This window comes from Conger conger, chromosome 6 (genome assembly GCF_963514075.1).
Source record: "Conger conger chromosome 6, fConCon1.1, whole genome shotgun sequence".
Classification (NCBI taxonomy): domain Eukaryota; kingdom Metazoa; phylum Chordata; class Actinopteri; order Anguilliformes; family Congridae; genus Conger; species Conger conger.
This window is the reverse complement of record NC_083765.1, coordinates 25,137,233-25,157,595: the sequence shown is the minus strand read 5'-3', so window position 1 is coordinate 25,157,595 and position 20,363 is coordinate 25,137,233. Positions and strand designations below refer to the sequence as shown.

Here is a 20,363-nt window from a genome sequence, read left to right as displayed (position 1 = left end):
GATTTAAATTGGAGTTATTCAGTTGGACGACATTCAGTTATCCGAAATTCACACAGAGAAAAATGTGCGCCACACTTCTAGAAGTTAAACACTAACTTGAAATCAGAAAGTGGCCTTGGCCTTCCCTCTCTCCCCAACAAGTTTTTCTGTTTTTTCATTTTTTATTATTACAGACTCCCGCCTCCAGTTTTTGTGGTCATACCCTACTCAAACGGAGGGTGGCACTCTCTCTCTGTTTTCTCCGGCGACACTGAGAACTGCACTGGCTGCCTATCAGAAGGATCTTTGTGCCGAAACTAAAAACCTCACCTAAACCTGACTCATGCACTAAAACAACACATTAATGAGGTAAATATCTGACTGCCGTCTTTCAGATGTAATGAAGAAGACGCGAATTTAACTAGTTAGCCAGATTGTGATTTTATAAGAGAGTTAACGGCTTGCACGCGAGCATGTTTATGCCTGAAATAAGGTTTAGGATGCCGCTACAAGATCCTGGTAGCTAGCTAACGTTAGCTTGTGCTGTAATGAGATATTAGTTACTGCTGAACCGAAGTTTGGTGAATCAGACAAGTAAATTGTTTGGGTTTTGCAAAGTAAAGTTAACTAATGTGCTTCCAAAAGGTTGCTTTGATAGGTAAATTGATTTTCTTTTACTGAAAATGGCCCCTCGACAGTGAAAATATTTAGAGACCTGTTTTTAGTCTGTTTGTATTTATGTGTCTGTGGAGCTAGCAAGCTATCTTTAATAGTTTGAGGCCTAACGTAAAGCTTAGCCTAGGCCCTAGCTAGCAAGCAACACCTCTTACTACTGCTATTTGAATGTACGTTACTGAACACATGTTTTGGCAGCAAATACCCGTAGCTGTAGTGGGCCTGTCAGACTAATGTGATTTTGCCAACATTCATTGTAAAATGTCCAGTTTGACCGGGGACGACATTAATTAAAGGAATGGAATATAATGTGTGAATGCGGACTGGGGCTAGCTGGCTAACCAGCTATGAACTAGCTTGCGTGTTTGCAGCACATGCGGTTTAATGTTATAGTTGGTGAGCTCTCTCAGATTTCAGGAGGTCCGAGGCTATGTGCCTCCGATTTTTTTGAATCCATGTAGTTCACAATCTTAAAAATCTTGCATTTGAGCAGAAAGTAAACGTTTCAAATTGAATTGGGGGAAAAGTGCGGTAATGTAGCCTCTTGTACTTTTGTTTTCCCACCCATAGAGGCCAGTAGAGGACCGTGTGGATACAGCGACGTTTGCGAGAATGGAGTTCCCACAGCATCAGAGGCCGGCGGATGGCAAAATCACCTACCCGCCAGGGGTTAAAGATATTACGGACAAGATTAGTAATGATGAGGTGGTCAAACGATTAAAGGTAAGACTCGAGGAGAAATAGTTATATCAGGTACTCGTTCAGTCTTTAATTTATGCAGTAAAACAATTTTTTGAATGTCTTTTTTACCTAAGGGTGTTTTATTCTAAAACTGCAGGCGGCAATACTGTTTTGGCATTGGCTAAAGCCTGCGTTGATTTCCGATGTATTGAGTTAATGTTCATTTTCAATCCACGCATGTTTTTCATCTACAAATCGCAAACCTCAGACTCTTACCTGCCAATGTCTGCAATTCATTTACTTTATTTTGAGGGGATTTATTACCTTGTTGCATCTAGGCTGCTTTGTATGGACTGTGGTCTGTTTTGGCATGGTATTTTGTGCTTTGTGGTAACCCAGATATTCCAGCCTTGTTATTTTAAAACCTGTAAACCTGCTGTCTGTGAAGAGGATTTTCATGAAGCTCTAGCTTTGATTACTGGCCCTTTTCTTTCTGAAGTCGCAGTCAGACTCCCGTGTATTTTGTGTGCAGCTGACTTGTTGGGTTGTTGTGCCACCAGTGGCAGGTATTAAAGCAGGTGGAGTCCAACAGCTCTACAGATTCTAAAGACAAACCACATAATTGGCTCCTGCACAACATGTCCCTTCCTTATTGACAGGAATTTCAGCTTGGTAGCAGGAGTTTCTGGTGCTGTATTATTTTAGAGCATCCATTACCATACATACAGTATGCTGAGCCTAACTTGCATAGCATGTGGATTCAACCCTCAATTCAATGCGCTGTTCTCTGAGCATTTTGAAAGTCAGACTACATTGGCTCCCGAATAGCTTCAAAGTCTTGGTGCAGCGTTGCATCCAGAGAGGGAGCGTTTCAGAGTGTTCCCAGCCCTACCAATCCCACCACCAGTCTGTCTGCAACCATGCTAGGTGTGCATGGGAAACGTAGTCCTTTGGTGCTATGCATGTGTGGTCCAGTTGAAGAGACATGTGGACTGGTTGCACTTACTGCGTAATTTTGTAAGAGGGGAGTTCTTGAAGGACTTTCTCATTCACTACATTAATCATGAACCCGGGATGAGTGACTATCCTGGCTTCAGATGACGGGTGGTGGTACTCATTTATGAAGTCCTGAAAAGAGAGAGAGAAAGACAAAGTGCTGCTGAAGGCATTTCAGAGCCAGATGCCTGCTACTCTGCAGGCTCCCAGCCAGCTCATCACTCTGGGAGGAGCGAGTGAAGAATTCAGTTGGCACTTGAGAAGATGCATGATTGTATTTGCCCTCCCACATAGATGGAGGGCTGTGCATGGAGGGCACGGCCTACATTAGGCCTGCAGTTATGCCTGGCATCCCAAATATGGGGCAGAATAAACTCAGTCTGAGAACTGCCTGATCGGCTATGCCCGGCTGCCCCGCCCTGTTCCTGGAAATCGCTTTTCATTTCAACCTTAATATGGCACTCCTGGTTCTATGAATGAGCAGCTCAATGCAGTCTAGCTGTTGAATGAAATTAGCTTTGTTTGGGTTGAAAGGAAAACCTACATGATGGTAGATTTCCAGCAATAAGGTTTGGCAGCCTTGCCCTGTGCAATAGGTTCAAAACCCCCGCCCTGACTGGTTCAGTTTGTCTTAAGTTATAATGTGATTTAGCTAAGGCTAAACTAAGCTATCCCCAGCTAAAAAGTAAACAAATCCTGCTGTACTGTTATGGCAATGTTAGAACATTGACAAAACATTTCAGGAACATTGTGAGAACCTTTTGTGTTAGCTGGGTAAAGGTGTTTCAAAGATGATCCTGGATCACTGGGTAGAAACTGGTACTCACAGAACCGCACCCTTGTGCTGAGCATGCATTCTCCAGGATTACTTGTCGAACTGTGCATCCTCGTGATGATTCTTTGCTGAATATAACTCAAGTGGCCAGTTGCAAGTGGTGTGCACACACTCCCAGTCAAGTTCAATTCCTGAATACCTGTGGCCAGTCTGCTGCTGAATTCTATATTAGTAGTCCTAGCCTGTGCCTTATTGACCATCAAGGGATTGGGAAGTGATGATGGGAAATGTAGGCTTTCCTTTGGTGTTTTTAAGATTATTACGTGCTGTGCTGTGCCAGTGCTTTACCAACTGGTTTAAGTTGTTAGTAAGTTCTTAAGTACTTTTGTGCATCACATTTTTGGCCTTTTTGGCACCCTCATGTTTCCGGTCCCCTGTCAGGTTAAGTAGCTGAGCAGAGCAGAGTGAGTGTACGCTGCTGTGTTTTGGTATCTGTGTCTGGGCCCCGGCCCCTTTCTCTTATAAGTGTCTGAAAATAGAAGCTAAATCTTTTTTTCTTTTTTTTTCTTTTTTGTTGGATTTGTGTCCTGCCATCTGTCTGGTTACTCCTGCCAGGTTATAGTCAGTACAGTAAACTCCCACATGTACAACCTACTAATGGCCTCATTTAGACGTTCATTTGTAATCGAGTCTGACTGCATGGCAGTGTGCCAGCTGTTACACTGGTGCGCTGCATAACTGACTATGTCCATGCTTCTGCTTTTAGTGGAGACTGCGACTGACTGTGCGTTCAAAAAAATATGTGAAGGAAAGTGTTCATTGAATGAATTCATTTTTGGATATTCAAATTTGGCAAGCTTCCATGCCCATTTACATTTGTACCAGTTTTTTCAGACTTCTCATCTTTCCCTCCAGTCCCAGTGAGATTGGTTTAGCCGGAGTTTACTGTATTATTACGAAAGTCAGTTGGAGCCCCTCCTCCACAGGGTGATAATTTGTCAGCAGATGTAAAACCCATCTGTGGAATTGGTGCAGACTTGTGTCAGCCTGGTCAGACTCTTAGCAGCACTAAATGACCAACTGCAACCCAATAATCACAGCTCTTCATTCAACCATGGCTGACGTGTGGAAGGACATCCACATGCTGCTGCTGGTCACAGTGGGCTGTGTTATCCACATGCTGCTGGTCACAGTGGGTCGTGTTATCCACATGCTGCTGGTCACAGTGGGCTGTGTTATCCACATGCTGCTGGTCACAGTGGGCTGTGTTATCCACATGCTGCTGGTCACAGTGGGTCGTGTTATCCACATGCTGCTGGTCACAGTGGGCTGTGTTATCCACATGCTGCTGGTCACAGTGGGCTGTGTTATCCACATGCTGCTGGTCACAGTGGGCTGTGTTATCCACATGCTGCTGGTCACAGTGGGCCCGTGTTCTCCACATGCTGCTGGTCACAGTGGGCTGTGTTATCCACATGCTGCTGGTCACAGTGGGCTGTGTTATCCACATGCTGCTGGTCACAGTGGGTCGTGTTATCCACATGCTGCTGGTCACAGTGGGTCGTGTTATCCACATGCTGCTGGTCACAGTGGGCTGTGTTATCCACATGCTGCTGGTCACAGTGGGCTGTGTTATCCACATGCTGCTGGTCACAGTGGGCTGTGTTATCCACATGCTGCTGGTCACAGTGGGTCGTGTTATCCACATGCTGCTGGTCACAGTGGGTCGTGTTATCCACATGCTGCTGGTCACAGTGGGTCGTGTTATCCACATGCTGCTGGTCACAGTGGGTCGTGTTATCCACATGCTGCTTGTCACAGTGGGCTGTGTTATCCACATGCTGCTGGTCACAGTGGGCTGTGCTATCCACATGCTGCTGGTCACAGTGGGTCGTGTTATCCACATGCTGCTGGTCACAGTGGGCTGTGTTATCCACATGCTGCTGGTCACAGTGGGCTGTGTTATCCACATGCTGCTGGTCACAGTGGGTCGTGTTATCCACATGCAGGACGTTCTGATTGGTGTGTTCATATGTACTGTACGGGCTGTGCAGACATGACAGGCCTAGTTTTCTATGTATATTTTTGTTTATCAGCATCGTGTTACGGTTCTGTTGGTATTTTATTCCTGATGGTTTCTGTTCACTGCCTCTGTACTTTGACCTGAATCCTTCAGCTGCTTACTGTCAGGCAGTAGTCTGGTGTGCAATGATCATTTGGTCGAATGTTTATGATTTTTAAAATTTCTTAAATGTTTCTCTTTTCAGTCTGTTTTTTGTTTCTATATCTGTTATGCTCCATTCAGTTGTGAAATTGGGAGAAGAGCAATGGTTGTTAATTTTTTAATGGGGGGGAAACTAAAAAAGAAAATGGTGTAAAGGATATAAAGTTTTTATTGCATAGAAAGTAAACATTGGTGTTTCTGTTCCAGTGGGCTGCAGGTCAGTGGCAGCAGGTTTGGAGGCATTGAGCAGCTAGCGCTTCTGCTGTACAGCCAGAGAGTTGTGAGAGAGGGAAAGCTCTAAGGCTGCCCCGTGCTGCCTGCCCATCCCCCTCTCTGCATGCTGATTGGCTGGCACACTCTGCTCTGTCCCTGACAGACTTCAAGCCGATACATTAGCTCTGATTGCTGCTGCTCTGCTGGGTCCTAAAGCTCTTTGTGTTTAGTGCACACTGACATGTTTCCCATTGGAGCCAATTTGTTAAATAAACGGCAACAACATGAGGTGTATGATTAGCTCTTAAATATTAATTTGCCTTCCAGCTGTTTTTTGGGTTGTATTGTCACACGTTCAGGATGTCGAGTGTGCGTGTGCGAGTGGGTGCTGGGCGGCTAGACGGCGGGTTTCTCCCATGTGCCTGTCCCAGCTAATCCCAGTTCACCATGGGAGATGGGATTGCAGCTGACAGACACACGCTCAAACTCAAATTCAGCAATGACTGGGATTACCAGAACAAGGTCTCACTCCACACTGCTGGTAGAAGTGCAAACACTGATGTGCTTCAAAAGGAAGGAAAAATTATTAATTATACTGGCATACAGTGCTACATAAGGACTGCTTTTAACATCCAAGGGGGTTGACTGCATCTTATGTCTGGTATAAATAATGCAGTCAATTCATATTCAAAGGGCTTCGGGCTTCTGAGCATAAAGTCTGGACCTTCCTCGCCTTACACACTGACAGGTGATTTTTCATGGGTCCAGAGTCTCTTTCCATTGCAGTGCAGTCTTCAGCACCATCTTTGTGTGGTTACTGAGCGTGTTACCTGTGGGCTCTACCATAGTCCTCGCAGGCCAAAATGTGGCCTGTTCCAAAACTGAAACCTGCGATGGTGAGCAGTTCTGATATAAAGCATAGGGCCGGTTTCCCTGACATTGATTGAGCCAAGTCCTACGCTACAAGAAGAATTCAATGAAGATCACCATTGGGGGGGGGGATTTTTCATGGTTTAGGACTAGACTTAACCCACCCCAGGTCTGGCAGTGTATGAATGTTGAGGTTTGGTAAATGAGCTGGGCCGGGAGACGTGGTGCTGCTGGGGGCTGCGTTCTGTGACCGTGAGCGTGGCGTGTTTCCCTCTGGTGTAGATGGTGGTGAAGACCTTCATGGACATGGACCAGGACTCGGAGGACGAGAAGCAGCAGTACATGGCGCTGGCGCTGCACCTGGCGTCCGAGTTCTTCCTGCGCAACCCCAACAAGGACGTGCGGCTGCTGGTGGCCTGCTGCCTGGCGGACATCTTCCGCATCTACGCCCCCGAGGCACCCTACACCTCCCACGACAAGCTCAAGGTACAGACCCACACTCAAATACACCATCTACACCTCCCGCGACAAGCTCAAGGTACAGACCCTCACCCAAATACACCATTTACACCTCCCACGACAAGCTCAAGGTACAGACCCACACCCAAATACACCATCTACACCCCCCGCGACAAGCTCAAGGTACAGACCCACACCCAAATGAACCATCTACCCCAGCCACACCCAGCTCAAGGTGCAAATGACTCCATAACTCCATAACTCCAAACTCCAAAGTGTAGCTTTGCCCGCATTCACACATTAGCACCCTGAGGAGAGGCTGCAGCTACCGATCCAAACCCAAATAAACCATCTACCCCGGCCACACACGGTGCGAGCTGCAGATACCCCGACCAGGACGGTGAAATCCCTGTGCTGTTACAGCGGGACGTGGCTTTACCCTCACACACGGGCTCCCTGACGGAGGGAGACGCCGTGCCGTGCGCTGGGAATAGCTGCAGGCCTGTGTGCTGCTGGAGCTCCTCTGTTCTGACACTGATCTTAAGAGCGCTGTCAGAGTGAGTGAAATCTGCCTGCGGCGTCTGCAGTAAACATTCCCGCGCCGCAAACATCACAAGCTGCCGCGTCTGCTCTCTTAAGCGTCTCCGCGTTTGTGTTTTTAACCTCCCGATTTGTGACTAAATCGTTCCCTCTGCCCCTCCCCTCCTCTCTGTCCCCTAGGACATCTTCTTGTTCATCACCAGGCAGCTGAAGGGCCTGGAGGACACAAAGAGCCCTCAGTTTAACAGATACTTCTACCTGCTGGAGGTGAGTGTAGCGGCGAGAGCCGGAATGGCCGCTGCGGGCTTCTGTCTCCCATGTCAGTTTAGCTTGCTCTCATTTTCCTATAGCCAGTAAGGTATTAGGAAGCCCACCCACTTATGTAAATATAGTGTGGTTCAGGCTCTATAGTGGAAAAGAGGGGTGAACCGGTTTGGTTCTCTGTGGATTCATGCTAATTTTATTTTTTATTTATTTTTACATTTTTAATGGTGTACACATGTGCGCTGACACACATGCCCTCATTGGTAGATTATAATTCACTCATGGGATTGGAAATAGTTATAAACTGTTGAAAAGCAATTAATATATAATATGTTGAGTAACTAGAGAGTAGAATTAAATCTGTCATTTTAAATGTATATGGAGTGTCTCTGGAGATCCAGCTGGTGCCCCAGTTTGGGAATTGGGGGTTTAGATCTGGGGCTCAGCTGTGTGGAGATCTGCAGACAGAAACCCTGTGAGACCCCTACTGAGCACCTGGGGGGCTCCCAGAAATAAACCTGACTCATCACCAATCTCTGAGGACAAAACAAACCAAGGCCCTGCTTATTTCATGCAGAAAAACACCTTACGAAAAAGCACTAGAAATTAGTTTTGTTAATTCTCTGCAAAACGTCTTTGAAAAAGATATCTCTTGAAGACATTTATTATAATAAATTATAATACTTTGACTTATTGGACCTCTTCTCTTGTTAATGCTTAGATATTAGGCACATGCCTTTATTTCATTGGCTGTTAGTACTGTAATTTGATAACAAAATGATATCTCGGAGGTGACTTTTGTTAATTTGTATATAACCTGGAATTTGATACCATTTGGTAAAATTAAAAGAAGAAAAAAATAGTCCAATGTGATCAACTATAGTTTTTGCCGTAACTAATTTAAAAACCATATTTATTATGGGAAGCCCACATTAGTCTCAGAACGCTGAAATCTGCTGGAGTGAAGTGGGTTGTTGTAATATACAGTAGCTCCTATTGGACATGACCTTCATTTCTCCTGTACAGAACTTGGCCTGGGTCAAGTCCTACAACATCTGCTTTGAGCTGGAAGACTGCAACGAGATCTTCATTCAGCTCTTCAAAACGCTCTTCTCTGTCATCAAGTGAGTTTCTCGCTCTCTCTCTCTCGCGAGCAGTCGTCTTTTTGAAAAATGTATATTGTGAACCAGTAAGGTGGAATCACTGCTGTGCCTTTAGCCCTTTTATTCATAATGAATTTGATGTAATAATCGTCTGGCTGGGTGATGGTTACTGTTGCTGCGTGCCCCTAACGCCACGCCCTGTGCCCCCAACGCCCTCACCCTGTGCCCCCGACGCCCTCACCCTGTGCCCCCGACGCCCTCACCCTGTGCCCCCGACGCCCCCGACGCCCTCACCCTGTGCCCCCGACGCCCTCACCCTGTGCCCCCGACGCCCTCACCCTGTGCCCCCAACGCCCTCACCCTGTGCCCCCGACGCCCTCACCCTGTGCCCCCGACGCCCTCACCCTGTGCCCCCGACGCCCTCACCCTGTGCCCCCGACGCCCTCACCCTGTGCCCCCGACGCCCTCACCCTGTGCCCCTAACGCCTCTCTCTGTGCCCCCGACGCCACACCCTGTGCCTCTGACGCCTCTCTCTGTGCCCCTAACGCCTCTCTCTGTGCCCCTGACGCCTCTCTCTGTGCCTCAGTAACAGCCATAATCAGAAGGTGCAGATGCACATGCTGGACCTCATGAGCTCCATCATCACAGAGGGGGATGGAGTGACACAGGAACTGCTGGACACCATCCTGATCAACCTCATACCCGCGCACAAGGTGCCCGTCTCTCCATTCATACCCCTCGCACGGGCGAAATCGTATTGGTCTTATTCAATCCATATGAATGGCCATATCGGGCATATCTAGATTAGTGTATTTGTTGTTAGGATAAAATTCTACATTTGGCAACCTCCGGTGGTTAGCCAGAGCCTGTGTATATACACAAGGATTAGCCCATGCAGATATTTCACTAACCCTCCTATTGTGATGTTCTTTTTCAGAATTTGAATAAGCAGGCATACGATCTCGCTAAGGTTCTCCTGAAGAGAACCGTGCAAACCATTGAGACCTGCATCGCCAATGTAAGTATGAGTCCCACAACCCCTCCCTCCAGCTGAAAACAATCTGTTATGCAATCTGATTCGTGTTCTTCCCATGTAGAGCTACCCAGCTGAACACTGTGCTGTCTGTAGTTTTTCAACCAGGTGCTGGTGCTGGGCCGGTCGTCTGTGAGTGACCTGTCGGAGCACGTCTTCGACCTGATCCAGGAGCTGTTCGCCATCGACCCCCTGCTGCTGCTGTCCGTCATGCCCCAGCTGGAGTTCAAGCTCAAGGTGCTGGCCTTGCATCATATGGCTTTAACCTCCTCAGTGTTTCATATGCAGCCTGTCTTAGGGCACTGTGTGTGAGTGTTTGTGTGTGCAGGCAGATTCACCTGCTATATGTGAGGTTCACAGTGTGTTGTACTGTGCTGGGTATAGGTGTGAGGTTCACCGGGGGTTCACCTGGGGTCCGTGTATAGATGTGAGGTTCACCTGGGGTTCACCTGGTGTCTGTGTATAGGTGTGAGGTTCACCTGGGCTCTGTGTATAGGTGTGAGGTTCACCTGGGGTTCACCTGGGCTCTGTGTATAGGTGTGAGGTTCACCTGGGGTTCACCTGGTGTCTGTGTATAGGTGTGAGGTTCACCTGGTGTCTGTGTATAGGTGTGAGGTTCACCTGGGCTCTGTGTATAGGTGTGAGGTTCACAGTGTGGTTCTTGTTTTCAGAGCAATGACGGTGAGGAGCGCCTGGCAGTGGTGCGGCTGCTGGCGAAGCTGTTTGGGGCGAGGGACTCGGAGCTGGCCAGTCACAACCGGCCGCTCTGGCAGTGCTTCCTGGGAAGGTGTGTGACCTCACCGGCTGCCATTCTCCCCTCGCTGCTTCAGTAGTGATATTATGCCTGGTCACGTTACAGTTAACTATGATGGATTTCATGTGTAATATGAATGAAATGGCCTCTGGTGTACGTCTGTATTCTCCAGGTTCAACGATATCCACGTGCCTGTGAGACTGGAATGTGTGAAGTTTGCCAGCCACTGCCTGATGAACCACCCTGACCTGGCCAAAGATCTCACAGGTGCCCAGATGGCTCTTCCCAATCGACTGGAAGTACAGTGTGTGTTCTGTGTGGAGACTGGAACTCGTGCTTAGTGTTTGTCTCCATTTGGCAGTACAAATATAGATAGTAAACTGTACAAACGGCACACATAAACAGATAAATGATAGTTTGCAAATATTTTACCAGTGCATATGTGTGTGTGCTTGTTTGTCAGAGTTTCTCAAAGTGCGGTCACATGACCCAGAGGAGGCCATTCGCCACGATGTCATCGTCACCATCATCAACGCCGGGAAGAAGGACTTGAATCTGGTGAACGACCAGCTGCTGGGCTTCGTCCGGGAGCGGACGCTGGACAAGAGGGTGAGTGCCCTACACACACACACGGTGTGCTCATTGTTGGAGCTTTTTTAATCACGCGTGTGCATGTACACGGTGTCCTCATCGTCAGTGCTTTTCTTAATCACGCGTGTGCTTGCGCGCAGTGGCGGGTTCGAAAGGAGGCCATGATGGGCCTGGCCCAGCTCTATAAGAAGTACTGCCTCCACCACGAGGCCGGCAAGGAGTCGGCCCAGAAGATCAGCTGGATCAAAGACAAGCTTCTGCACATCTACTACCAGAACAGCATCGACGACAAGTGAGTCCATACCGCCTGTGCCCCTCCCCTATTCCCTGTAATGAGAGGGTCTGAGCACTGCATCATTGTGCTGGTGCTTACTGCCACTGATACTGGTAACATGCTGACTCTGAGCCAATACCGCCTCTCACTCAGCTCAATGGTCCGCACGCGGCTCTGTCCTGACCCCTCTTGCTGTGCCCTTGGGGAAATATCTGAGTGGAAATGCCTGTTTGTTGTTCCTCTGTGTGATCTTGAGTGAAAACGTGTGTGTTCCTCTCTGTTTGACAGGCTGCTTGTGGAGAAGATCTTTGCACAGTATATGGTCCCTCACAGCCTGGACACTGAGGAGAAGATGAAGTGTCTGTACTACCTGTATGCCTGCCTGGACCCCAATGCTATCAAGTGAGTCCTGACCTTTGACCCCCAAATCATGTGACCTTGTATCGGTGTGTGTGTGTGTGTGTGTGTATGTATATATATATATATGAGAGAGAGAGAGAGAGAGAGGGATAGATACTGACTTATAGCTAACGTGCTCCTGTTCTCTGTCTCCCTGCTGCGTGACTGACCTGTCCCTCAGAGCGCTGAACGAGATGTGGAAGTGTCAGAACATGTTGCGGAGTCTGGTTCGAGAGCTGCTGGACCTGCACAAACTGCCTGTGGTGAGCCAAATAACGCCCCCTCACCCCCTTTACCCAACACTGGCCTTATGGTTGGGTCACGCATTCCATCTGCCAGGAAATCCTCAAAAATAAGAGCCAAGTCTCACATGGCAGGGGCTATTGCTATGGTATCAAGACCTCATTAGAGTGTGCATTTGGAGCGTCCTTTTCATATGTTGTAAATGAGCGTGTGCTGTTCAACACGTCGGTAACACACTACGTTTTCTCCCGTTGCAGTCGGAAGCCAACAGCACTGCCATGTTGGGGAAGCTGATGACCATCGCCAGTAAGTATGGGGAGGGTTTGGGGAGGGAGGGAGGGAGGGAGGGAGTGAGTGAGTGAGGGCGTAGAGGTGGATGGTGTTTCGGAGGGGCCTGACGAGATGCTCTGCTCCTCACAGAGAACCTTCCGGACCAGGGCAAGGCACAGGACTTCATGAAGAAGTTTAACCAGGTGCTGGGGGAGGATGAGAAGCTCCGGGCCCAGCTGGAGCAGCTCATCAGCCCCACCTGCTCCTGCAAGCAGGCCGAGGTCTGCGTGGTGAGTGAGCCCCCGTCTGTCCGTCCCTCCTTCTGTCTGTGTCTGTCTCTGTCTCTGTCTCTGCCCTATCTCTGTCCAGTCACAGCACCGCCTATCGGGATTGGCTTTGGTCTGTTTGTTGAGTCCCCCTGTCTGTCAGTCCATCGCTCTCTCTCTCTCTCTCTCTCTCTCTCTCTCTCTCTCTCTCTCTCTCTCTCTCTCTCTCTCTCTCTCTCTCTCTCTCTCTCTCTCTCTCTCTCTCTCTCTCTCTCTCTCTCTCTCTCTCTCTCTCTCTCTCTCTCTCTCTCTCACAATCTATGTTTTGTGTGTTCTGTGGTGCTGTTCTCCTCTCTGCCCACGGTGTGTTTCTGGGAATGTGACCCGTCTGTTGGCGGATTGGCTGATTGAGTGACGTTTGCGCTCCTCTGCCAGAGGGAGATCACCCGTAAGCTGACGTTCCCCAAGCAGCCCACCAACCCCTTCCTGGAGATGGTGAAGTTCCTGCTGGAGCGCATCGCCCCCGTGCACATCGACTCCGAGGCCATCAGGTACCCCTCTCAATCCGCTCCAACACTGGACATGAGGGTGAATTATTAACCCTGTGTAACCAGAAGCACTGCAACTCTGCTGACTTTTAACTCCCAAGTATGCCCACAAATATCAGATTTGTATGTTTTCCACCTTTCTGCAATCAGTAAATGACGAAAAAAACTCACAAATTCACAAACAAATTCAAGGAAGCCTAGATCTGAATGGCGTATGTTTATCACCAATGTGGGCAAGTGACTCAGGTGGTAGATACGAAAAGGAATTAATGTATGCACTTGTGGCATGTTATGCAGAAATTATTATTGACAAAAGTGGTTACATTTGACACAAAATTTATCTGAATCTGGTATAAAAGGTTTTCCCTCTGCCTCTGTTTGAGTGCAGTGTTGTTTTTGCATTGCACGAGTGCAAGAATTCCACTCTGGGAGATTCCATTCTGTAGTTGCCTTAAGCTGAACAGGAAGTTTAAGTGAAGCATATCTGCATTTATTTTAGCGTGAATAGTTTCTATATTTGAAACCAGTATTTGTATACCCTTTACATACACAGGAAACCTTGTATAAAATAGTGAGGAGAACAGTGAAAGTAGGGTACAAGGAAAGCCATGCGGACTGCTTTGAGTGTGGAACAGGTTTGTTCCCTGACTGTTCCTCTGTAACGATGCGGGTAGCTAGTCACTGAAGTAGAAAAGCTGTTTTGTAACAGTGTCATCACAGTGTCTGTGAATGGGGAAGCCACTGTTTCTCACTGCGACACCTAGTGTTAACATCCCGCAACTACAGCCGTGGCCAATGACACCCCTGAGGAATGGACTTATGAATGTAGCCTTACTCAGAGTGTAAGGGTGGCTCTACCTCCCTCTCAATTTGTGCTTTTTTATTTTTGCAATTAATTTAGCTACTGTCAAGGGAGGTATGCTCATGTCACGGTTCTAGAACATTCTACGTTTCTGAATGAATGACTAAGTCTCAGAAGTGGGAGAGAAAATGAATTTGGAAGTTTAATTGAGGCTCGCAGCTCTTGAGCTGTGTAGCTGAGCAGTTGTGTTCAGGGTTAGGGATGGGCCCGGGCTTTAAGGACCCGGGCTTTAAGGATATGGGCGGTGGGAATGTGAAACTAACCCCGTGGTCTTTGGGGGTTTTAGCGCGCTGGTGAAGCTGCTCAACAAGTCGATAGAGGGCACAGCAGACGACGACGACGAGGGCGTGACGCGAGACGGCGCCATTCGCTACGGCCTGGAGCTGCTCAAGGTGGGTCTGCGATTGGCACAGACGTGTCACATGGGCCCTCCGGACCAATCGGAGCACAGTGGAAAAGGAGCATGTCCACGCTAACCTCCCGCACTCCCTCCGCCCAGGTGCTGTCGTTCACCCACCCCACCTCCTTCCACTCGGCCGAGACCTACGAGTCCCTGCTGCAGTGCCTGAAGATGGAGGACGACAAGGTGGCCGAGGCGGCCATCCAGATCTTCAGGAACACCGGGCACAAGATCGAGACGGAGATGCCACACATCCGATCGTACGGCCCCCCGTCTGCTCTGCGTGTTACTCAGAGTGTTACTTCTGTCAGTCAGCTCAGATGTAGTGCAATCCTATCAGCATTCCTCACTTATACATTTTTAAACTGCCTGTTGTGACTAATGTAATGGAATCAAAGAAGTGTTAAAAATGTATCATTTTGTTCGTCACACGGTGGTTGCAAACGTATAATGAGCTGTAGAACATTTGGATGATCAGTGCGAGGACTCCCCCCCCCAAGTGCCTGTTAAATTGCTGACTACACACTTCTGGCCAGCTACTTTTCGACATAAGTTTGTTAATTGTTTTAGTAAAGATGATGTCAGTGGAACATTGCCTCCCCATTACCAACACCCCTACTTGGCTCCTTTTCTCACCTGTCTGGCAACTCAAAGATTTGGGGAGCCGCCAAATGTTGGGAGCGCGAGTGAATTAGCCTCTTCCCCCCCCTCTAATGGCTCCCCCCCCCCCCCCCCCCGCCTGCAGGACCCTGATCCCCATCCTGCACCAGAAGGCCAAGAGGGGCACCCCTCACCAGGCCAAGCAGGCCGTCCACTGCATCCACGCCATCTTCCACAACAAGGAGGTGCAGCTCGCACAGATCTTTGAGGTGAGAACCTCCCCGTCAGGGTCTGTTACTGCAGGAGCAGCAGTGAAAAGTAGGGGCTTGCTGAAGGACACACAGGAGCGCCATCCAGGGAGAAAGCTCCTCTGTTGACTGCGGCTGTCCCACAGCCAGTCATTTACATTTACATTTAATCCAGAGTTCCTCAAGTGAAAAGCATCATATCCATAAATGGCAAAGCATGCACGTCAGGCAGTTTTTTAAATTCATTTATTTTTTATATAGAGTGTACAAGGGTAAACCAGGAGGTGTGTCACTCTGTTTTGAAATACGGGGAGGGATTCTGCTGTTCTGACAGTGATAGGCCGGTCATTTCACCACTGAGAAACCAGGACAGAGAACAGGTGTCAATGTGCAGCTTGCCAACCTAGTGCTTGTAATGAGGGGACCACAAGTGACCAGAGCTGGCAGACCCGAGTGGTCTTGCCGGAGTGTGGGGAGCAGTTAAAGTCTGGATGTGCAGAATCAGTAGTAGCTTCTGTTTGTGAAGCAACTGGCGGGTGTAGAATGTGAAGGCTGGATGATGAGTGGGGCGGTTCAGGTCAGAGCGGGTCAGACGTCCACCCCCACGGTGCAGTGCTGGAGAAAGTGTTGTTGTCCTCTCCTGCAGCCCCTGTCCCGCAGCCTGAATGCAGACGTCCCAGAGCAGCTCATCACCCCGCTGGTCTCTCTGGGACACATCTCCATGCTGGCCCCAGACCAGTTCGCCTCGCCCATGAAGTCCATCGTGGCCAACTTCATCGTCAAGGACCTGCTGATGAACGACCGGGTGAGTGCCCAGAGCCCGGCTCAGGGGTTAACACTGGAGGAAGGCGGGGGGGGTTCAGCTTTTATTTCCTGGTATTTACACCCAGATGTGTTAAACTACTTAGAACATAGAAGACAAAGAAAATTGACCTTGCTGTTCCAATACTTTTAGAGGGGACTGTATTTCAAAGTGCCACAGCGGTCATTCTCTTATACGTCACTGATGACCAATCTTTTTCTGACATTCTGTCGACTGCCTGGTAATGATCGTATTGGCAAATGTAAGCTGCTGATTGGCTTTTCTGTTCCTTTCTGATTGAACTGGTAGCACCCCCAGGTCATGTAACAGAGGGTGCTAAAATAACTGTCTCTCCTGCCCCCCCCATCAGTGTGTAGGCAATAAGAATGGAAAACTATGGACCAGCGATGAGGAAGTTTCTCCAGAGGTGCTGGCCAAGGTGAGGCTGACCAGAGAAATGCATGAATTGTGAATTGTGACTAACTCTTTCATAACCCTTTGAGGTGGGTAGAGTAGGTGTGTCCATCTCTTCTCTAACCAATTGGCTGCTGGCAGTGTTCAGTGGTATAAATCCGTAACCGACTTTGAGCCATTAAAAGTAAACTCACAAATATGTAGCCATGGAGAATATTCTGCCTGGATATATTTGATTGACATCTATGATTCAAGAAAACGTACTTTGGTTACGTACTTTTGTTTCACTATGCCGATTCATACCCAGGCAGGCGCAGTAAGAGCGCAGTGCACCAGTTAGCCCCTGCGTGTCTGAAGGCTGTTGTCACTGGTTCCTCAGGTCCAGGCCATTAAGCTGCTGGTGCGCTGGTTATTGGGGATGAAGAACAATCAGTCCAAATCGGCCAACTCCACCCTGCGGCTCCTGTCCGCCATGCTGGTGAGCGAGGGGGACCTCACCGAGCAGAAGAAGATCAGGTACACCCAGCAGGGCTTTGTTTCTCACTGAGTTCAGTCCACCCTCATGCTAGTCTGCTAGCTCAGCATTTACTACTGACCTTAATGGCCTCAGTGTGCTGATATTGCTAACGGATTAGCCCGGCCCACTGTACTGTATGCCTGTTTGCTGAGTCATTGGAAACTGCTGTTTGTTGCCAGTAGCTTCCTGAAACAATAACTCAAAAAAAGCCTTTTCCTCGCCATGCTGTCCTCAAAGCAGCCTAGCGTCAGGGGAGTATGACTGCTGCAGCACTAAAAATACTGAAGATGCTGTTGGAAAGTAAAGTGAAGTAAAATTGATGTGGTTTTGAGTGCTGAGAGAATGTGGAGAATGGGCAGGATTCCAGGGTTATCTGCCCTCCGGTATGGGTCTGTGTCTAACCCCCCTCTCCCTTCCGGTACGGGTCTGTGTCTAACCCCCCTCTCCCTTCCGGTATGGGTCTGTGTCTAACCCCCCTCTCCCTTCCGGTATGGGTCTGTGTCTAACCCCCCTCTCCCTTCCGGTATGGGTCTGTGTCTAACCCCCCTCTCCCTTCCGGTATGGGTCTGTGTCTAACCCCCCTCTCCCTTCCGGTATGGGTCTGGGTCTAACCCCCCTCTCCCTTCCGGTACGGGTCTGTGTCTAACCCCCCTCTCCCTTCCGGTACGGGTCTGTCTAACCCCCCTCTCCCTTCCGTTATGGGTCTGTGTCTAACCCCCCTCTCCCTTCCGGTACAGGTCTGGGTCTAACCCCCCTCTCCCTTCCGGTACGGGTCTGTGTCTAACCCCCCTCTCCCTTCCGGTACGGGTCTGTCTAACCCCCCTCTCCCTTCCGTTATGGGTCTGTGTCTAACCCCCCTCTCCCTTCCGGTACAGGTCTGGGTCTAACCCCCCTCTCCCTTTCCGGTACGGGTCTGTGTCTAACCCCCCTCTCCCTTCCGGTATGGGTCTGTGTCTAACCCCCCTCTCCCTTCCGGTATGGGTCTGGGTCTAACCCCCCTCTCCCTTCCGGTACGGGTCTGTGTCTAACCCCCCTCTCCCTTCCGGTACGGGTCTGTCTAACCCCCCTCTCCCTTCCGTTATGGGTCTGTGTCTAACCCCCCTCTCCCTTCCGGTACAGGTCTGGGTCTAACCCCCCTCTCCCTTCCGGTACGGGTCTGTGTCTAACCCCCCTCTCCCTTCCGGTACGGGTCTGTCTAACCCCCCTCTCCCTTCCGTTATGGGTCTGTGTCTAACCCCCCTCTCCCTTCCGGTACAGGTCTGGGTCTAACCCCCCTCTCCCTTCCGGTACGGGTCTGTGTCTAACCCCCCTCTCCCTTCCAGTATGGGTCTGTGTCTAACCCCCCTCTCCCTTCCGGTATGGGTCTGGGTCTAACCCCCCTCTCCCTTCCGGTACAGGTCTGGGTCTAACCCCCCTCTCCCTTCCGGTACGGGTCTGTGTCTAACCCCCCTCTCCCTTCCGGTACGGGTCTGTGTCTAACCCCCCTCTCCCTTCCGGTACGGGTCTGTGTCTAACCCCCCTCTCCCTTCCGGTACGGGTCTGTGTCTAACCCCCCTCTCCCTTCCAGTATGGGTCTGTGTCTAACCCCCCTCTCCCTTCCGGTATGGGTCTGGGTCTAACCCCCCTCTCCCTTCCGGTACAGGTCTGGGTCTAACCCCCCTCTCCCTTCCGGTACGGGTCTGTGTCTAACCCCCCTCTCCCTTCCGGTACGGGTCTGTGTCTAACCCCCCTCTCCCTTCCGGTACGGGTCTGTGTCTAACCCCCCTCTCCCTTCCGGTACGGGTCTGTGTCTAACCCCCTCTCCCCCTGCAGTAAATCGGACATGTCCCGGCTGAGGCTGGCGGCTGGCAGCGCCATCATGAAGCTGGCCCAGGAGCCCTGTTACCATGACATCATCACGCCCGAGCAGTTCCAGCTCTGCGGCCTGGTCATCAACGTGAGTGTCCCAAACGCACAAGCCAACGCCGTAGCGCTCAGAAACGCAGCTCCTGTGCTCTTCTGTGGGCTAAGTGCACAGTATGCAGTGTGCTTCAGTCTGCTGTCTGCAGACACATCAACATCCTTATTAGAGTCCTGATTAGAGGGCCTTATTATGAGAGCTTGCATGACTTTATTTTTTTCTTTTGCTCTTCAGTCATCTCGCTCTGCGATATTTCTGTGTGAATTTGTTCTTGAAAGGTGACGCGGTATCTAAAGTTTGATTTGTGCTGGGCGCTGCTCTCTCCCGGGCAGGACGAGTGTTACCAGGTGCGGCAGAACTTCTCCATGAAGCTGCACCTGGCGCTGGTGAAGCTGACGCTGCCGCTGGAGTACATGGCGGTGTTCGCGCTGTGCGCCAAGGACCCGGTGAAGGAGCGCCGCGCCCACGCCCGCCAGTGCCTGCTGAAGAACATCAGCGTGCGCCGCGAGTTCATCAAACAGAACCCCACAGCGGCAGGTGGGTAACACACACGCACATACACACTGACACGCACATACATACACACACACACGCACACTGACACGCACATACACGCACACACGCACGTACACACAGACACGCACATTCACACACGCACATACACGCCCAGCCGGGCCCAGGCACGGTGTAATTGAACCCTTTTTCACCTGTCCTCCCCTTCAGAGAAGCTGCTGTCCCTGCTGCCGGAGTACGTGGTGCCCTACATGATTCACCTGCTGGCGCACGACCCCGACTTCACCAAGCCCCAGGACTCTGAGCAGCTCCGCGACATCAAGGAGTAAGTCAGTCTGTCTGTCAGTCTGTCAGTCTGTCAGTCTGTCTGTCTGTCTGTCTGTCTGTCTGTCTGTCTGTCTGTCTGTCTGTCTGTCTGTGTACGTGTCTCTGTGTGTCTCTCTCTGTGTGTGTCTCTCTGTGTGTGCGTGTCTCTCTGTGTGTGCGTGTCTCTCTGTGTGTGCGTGTGTGTGTGTGTGTGTGTGTGTGTGTGTGTGTGTGTGTGTGTGTGTGTGTGTGTGTGTGTCTCTCTGTGCCAATGCCAATAATGTAATGTAATGTGTGTCTCTGTGTGTGTCTCTCTGTGTGTGTCTCTCTCTGTGCGTGTCTCTCTGTGCGTCTGTGCGTGTGTCTGTGTGTCTGTGTGTCTGTGTTTGTGCGTGTCTGTGTGTGTGTGTCTCTGTTTGTCTGTCTGTTTGTCTGTCTGTCTGTGTGTGTGTGTGTGTGTGTGTGTCTCTCTGTTGTGACGGAGCAACAGAACTCATTCTAAGCTTCACATTCTAAGCTTGCTTGGTGCATATTTTTGTAGCTGATTTTTCTCTCTGGCATCTGGGGGAAGAATGTGTTCCTGTTTAAATCCCTTGTGGTGGACTCTCTGGTGTATTATTCAGCCTTATTTTCTCTTTCTGTT

General features: G+C 49.8%; 1 protein-coding gene across 1 annotated transcript in view; it reads left to right on the top strand.

The window, feature by feature from the left end:
* Positions 1-207: 207 nt before the first annotated feature.
* Positions 208-20,363, top strand: part of pds5a (PDS5 cohesin associated factor A) — a 25,633-nt gene continuing 5,477 nt past the window's right edge. The window contains exons 1-26 of the mRNA XM_061247179.1: positions 208-348; positions 1,225-1,377; positions 6,696-6,899; positions 7,593-7,679; positions 8,703-8,800; positions 9,367-9,493; positions 9,718-9,798; positions 9,910-10,050; positions 10,485-10,600; positions 10,740-10,834; positions 11,031-11,176; positions 11,299-11,450; positions 11,721-11,834; positions 12,013-12,094; positions 12,332-12,380; positions 12,495-12,634; positions 13,046-13,161; positions 14,307-14,412; positions 14,520-14,680; positions 15,166-15,289; positions 15,915-16,073; positions 16,441-16,509; positions 16,864-17,000; positions 18,814-18,937; positions 19,234-19,438; positions 19,625-19,739. Coding sequence (XP_061103163.1) covers positions 1,267-1,377; positions 6,696-6,899; positions 7,593-7,679; positions 8,703-8,800; positions 9,367-9,493; positions 9,718-9,798; positions 9,910-10,050; positions 10,485-10,600; positions 10,740-10,834; positions 11,031-11,176; positions 11,299-11,450; positions 11,721-11,834; positions 12,013-12,094; positions 12,332-12,380; positions 12,495-12,634; positions 13,046-13,161; positions 14,307-14,412; positions 14,520-14,680; positions 15,166-15,289; positions 15,915-16,073; positions 16,441-16,509; positions 16,864-17,000; positions 18,814-18,937; positions 19,234-19,438; positions 19,625-19,739 — 3,059 coding nt within the window. The 5' untranslated portion in view covers positions 208-348; positions 1,225-1,266. The remainder of the gene's footprint in view (positions 349-1,224; positions 1,378-6,695; positions 6,900-7,592; positions 7,680-8,702; positions 8,801-9,366; positions 9,494-9,717; positions 9,799-9,909; positions 10,051-10,484; positions 10,601-10,739; positions 10,835-11,030; positions 11,177-11,298; positions 11,451-11,720; positions 11,835-12,012; positions 12,095-12,331; positions 12,381-12,494; positions 12,635-13,045; positions 13,162-14,306; positions 14,413-14,519; positions 14,681-15,165; positions 15,290-15,914; positions 16,074-16,440; positions 16,510-16,863; positions 17,001-18,813; positions 18,938-19,233; positions 19,439-19,624; positions 19,740-20,363) is intronic.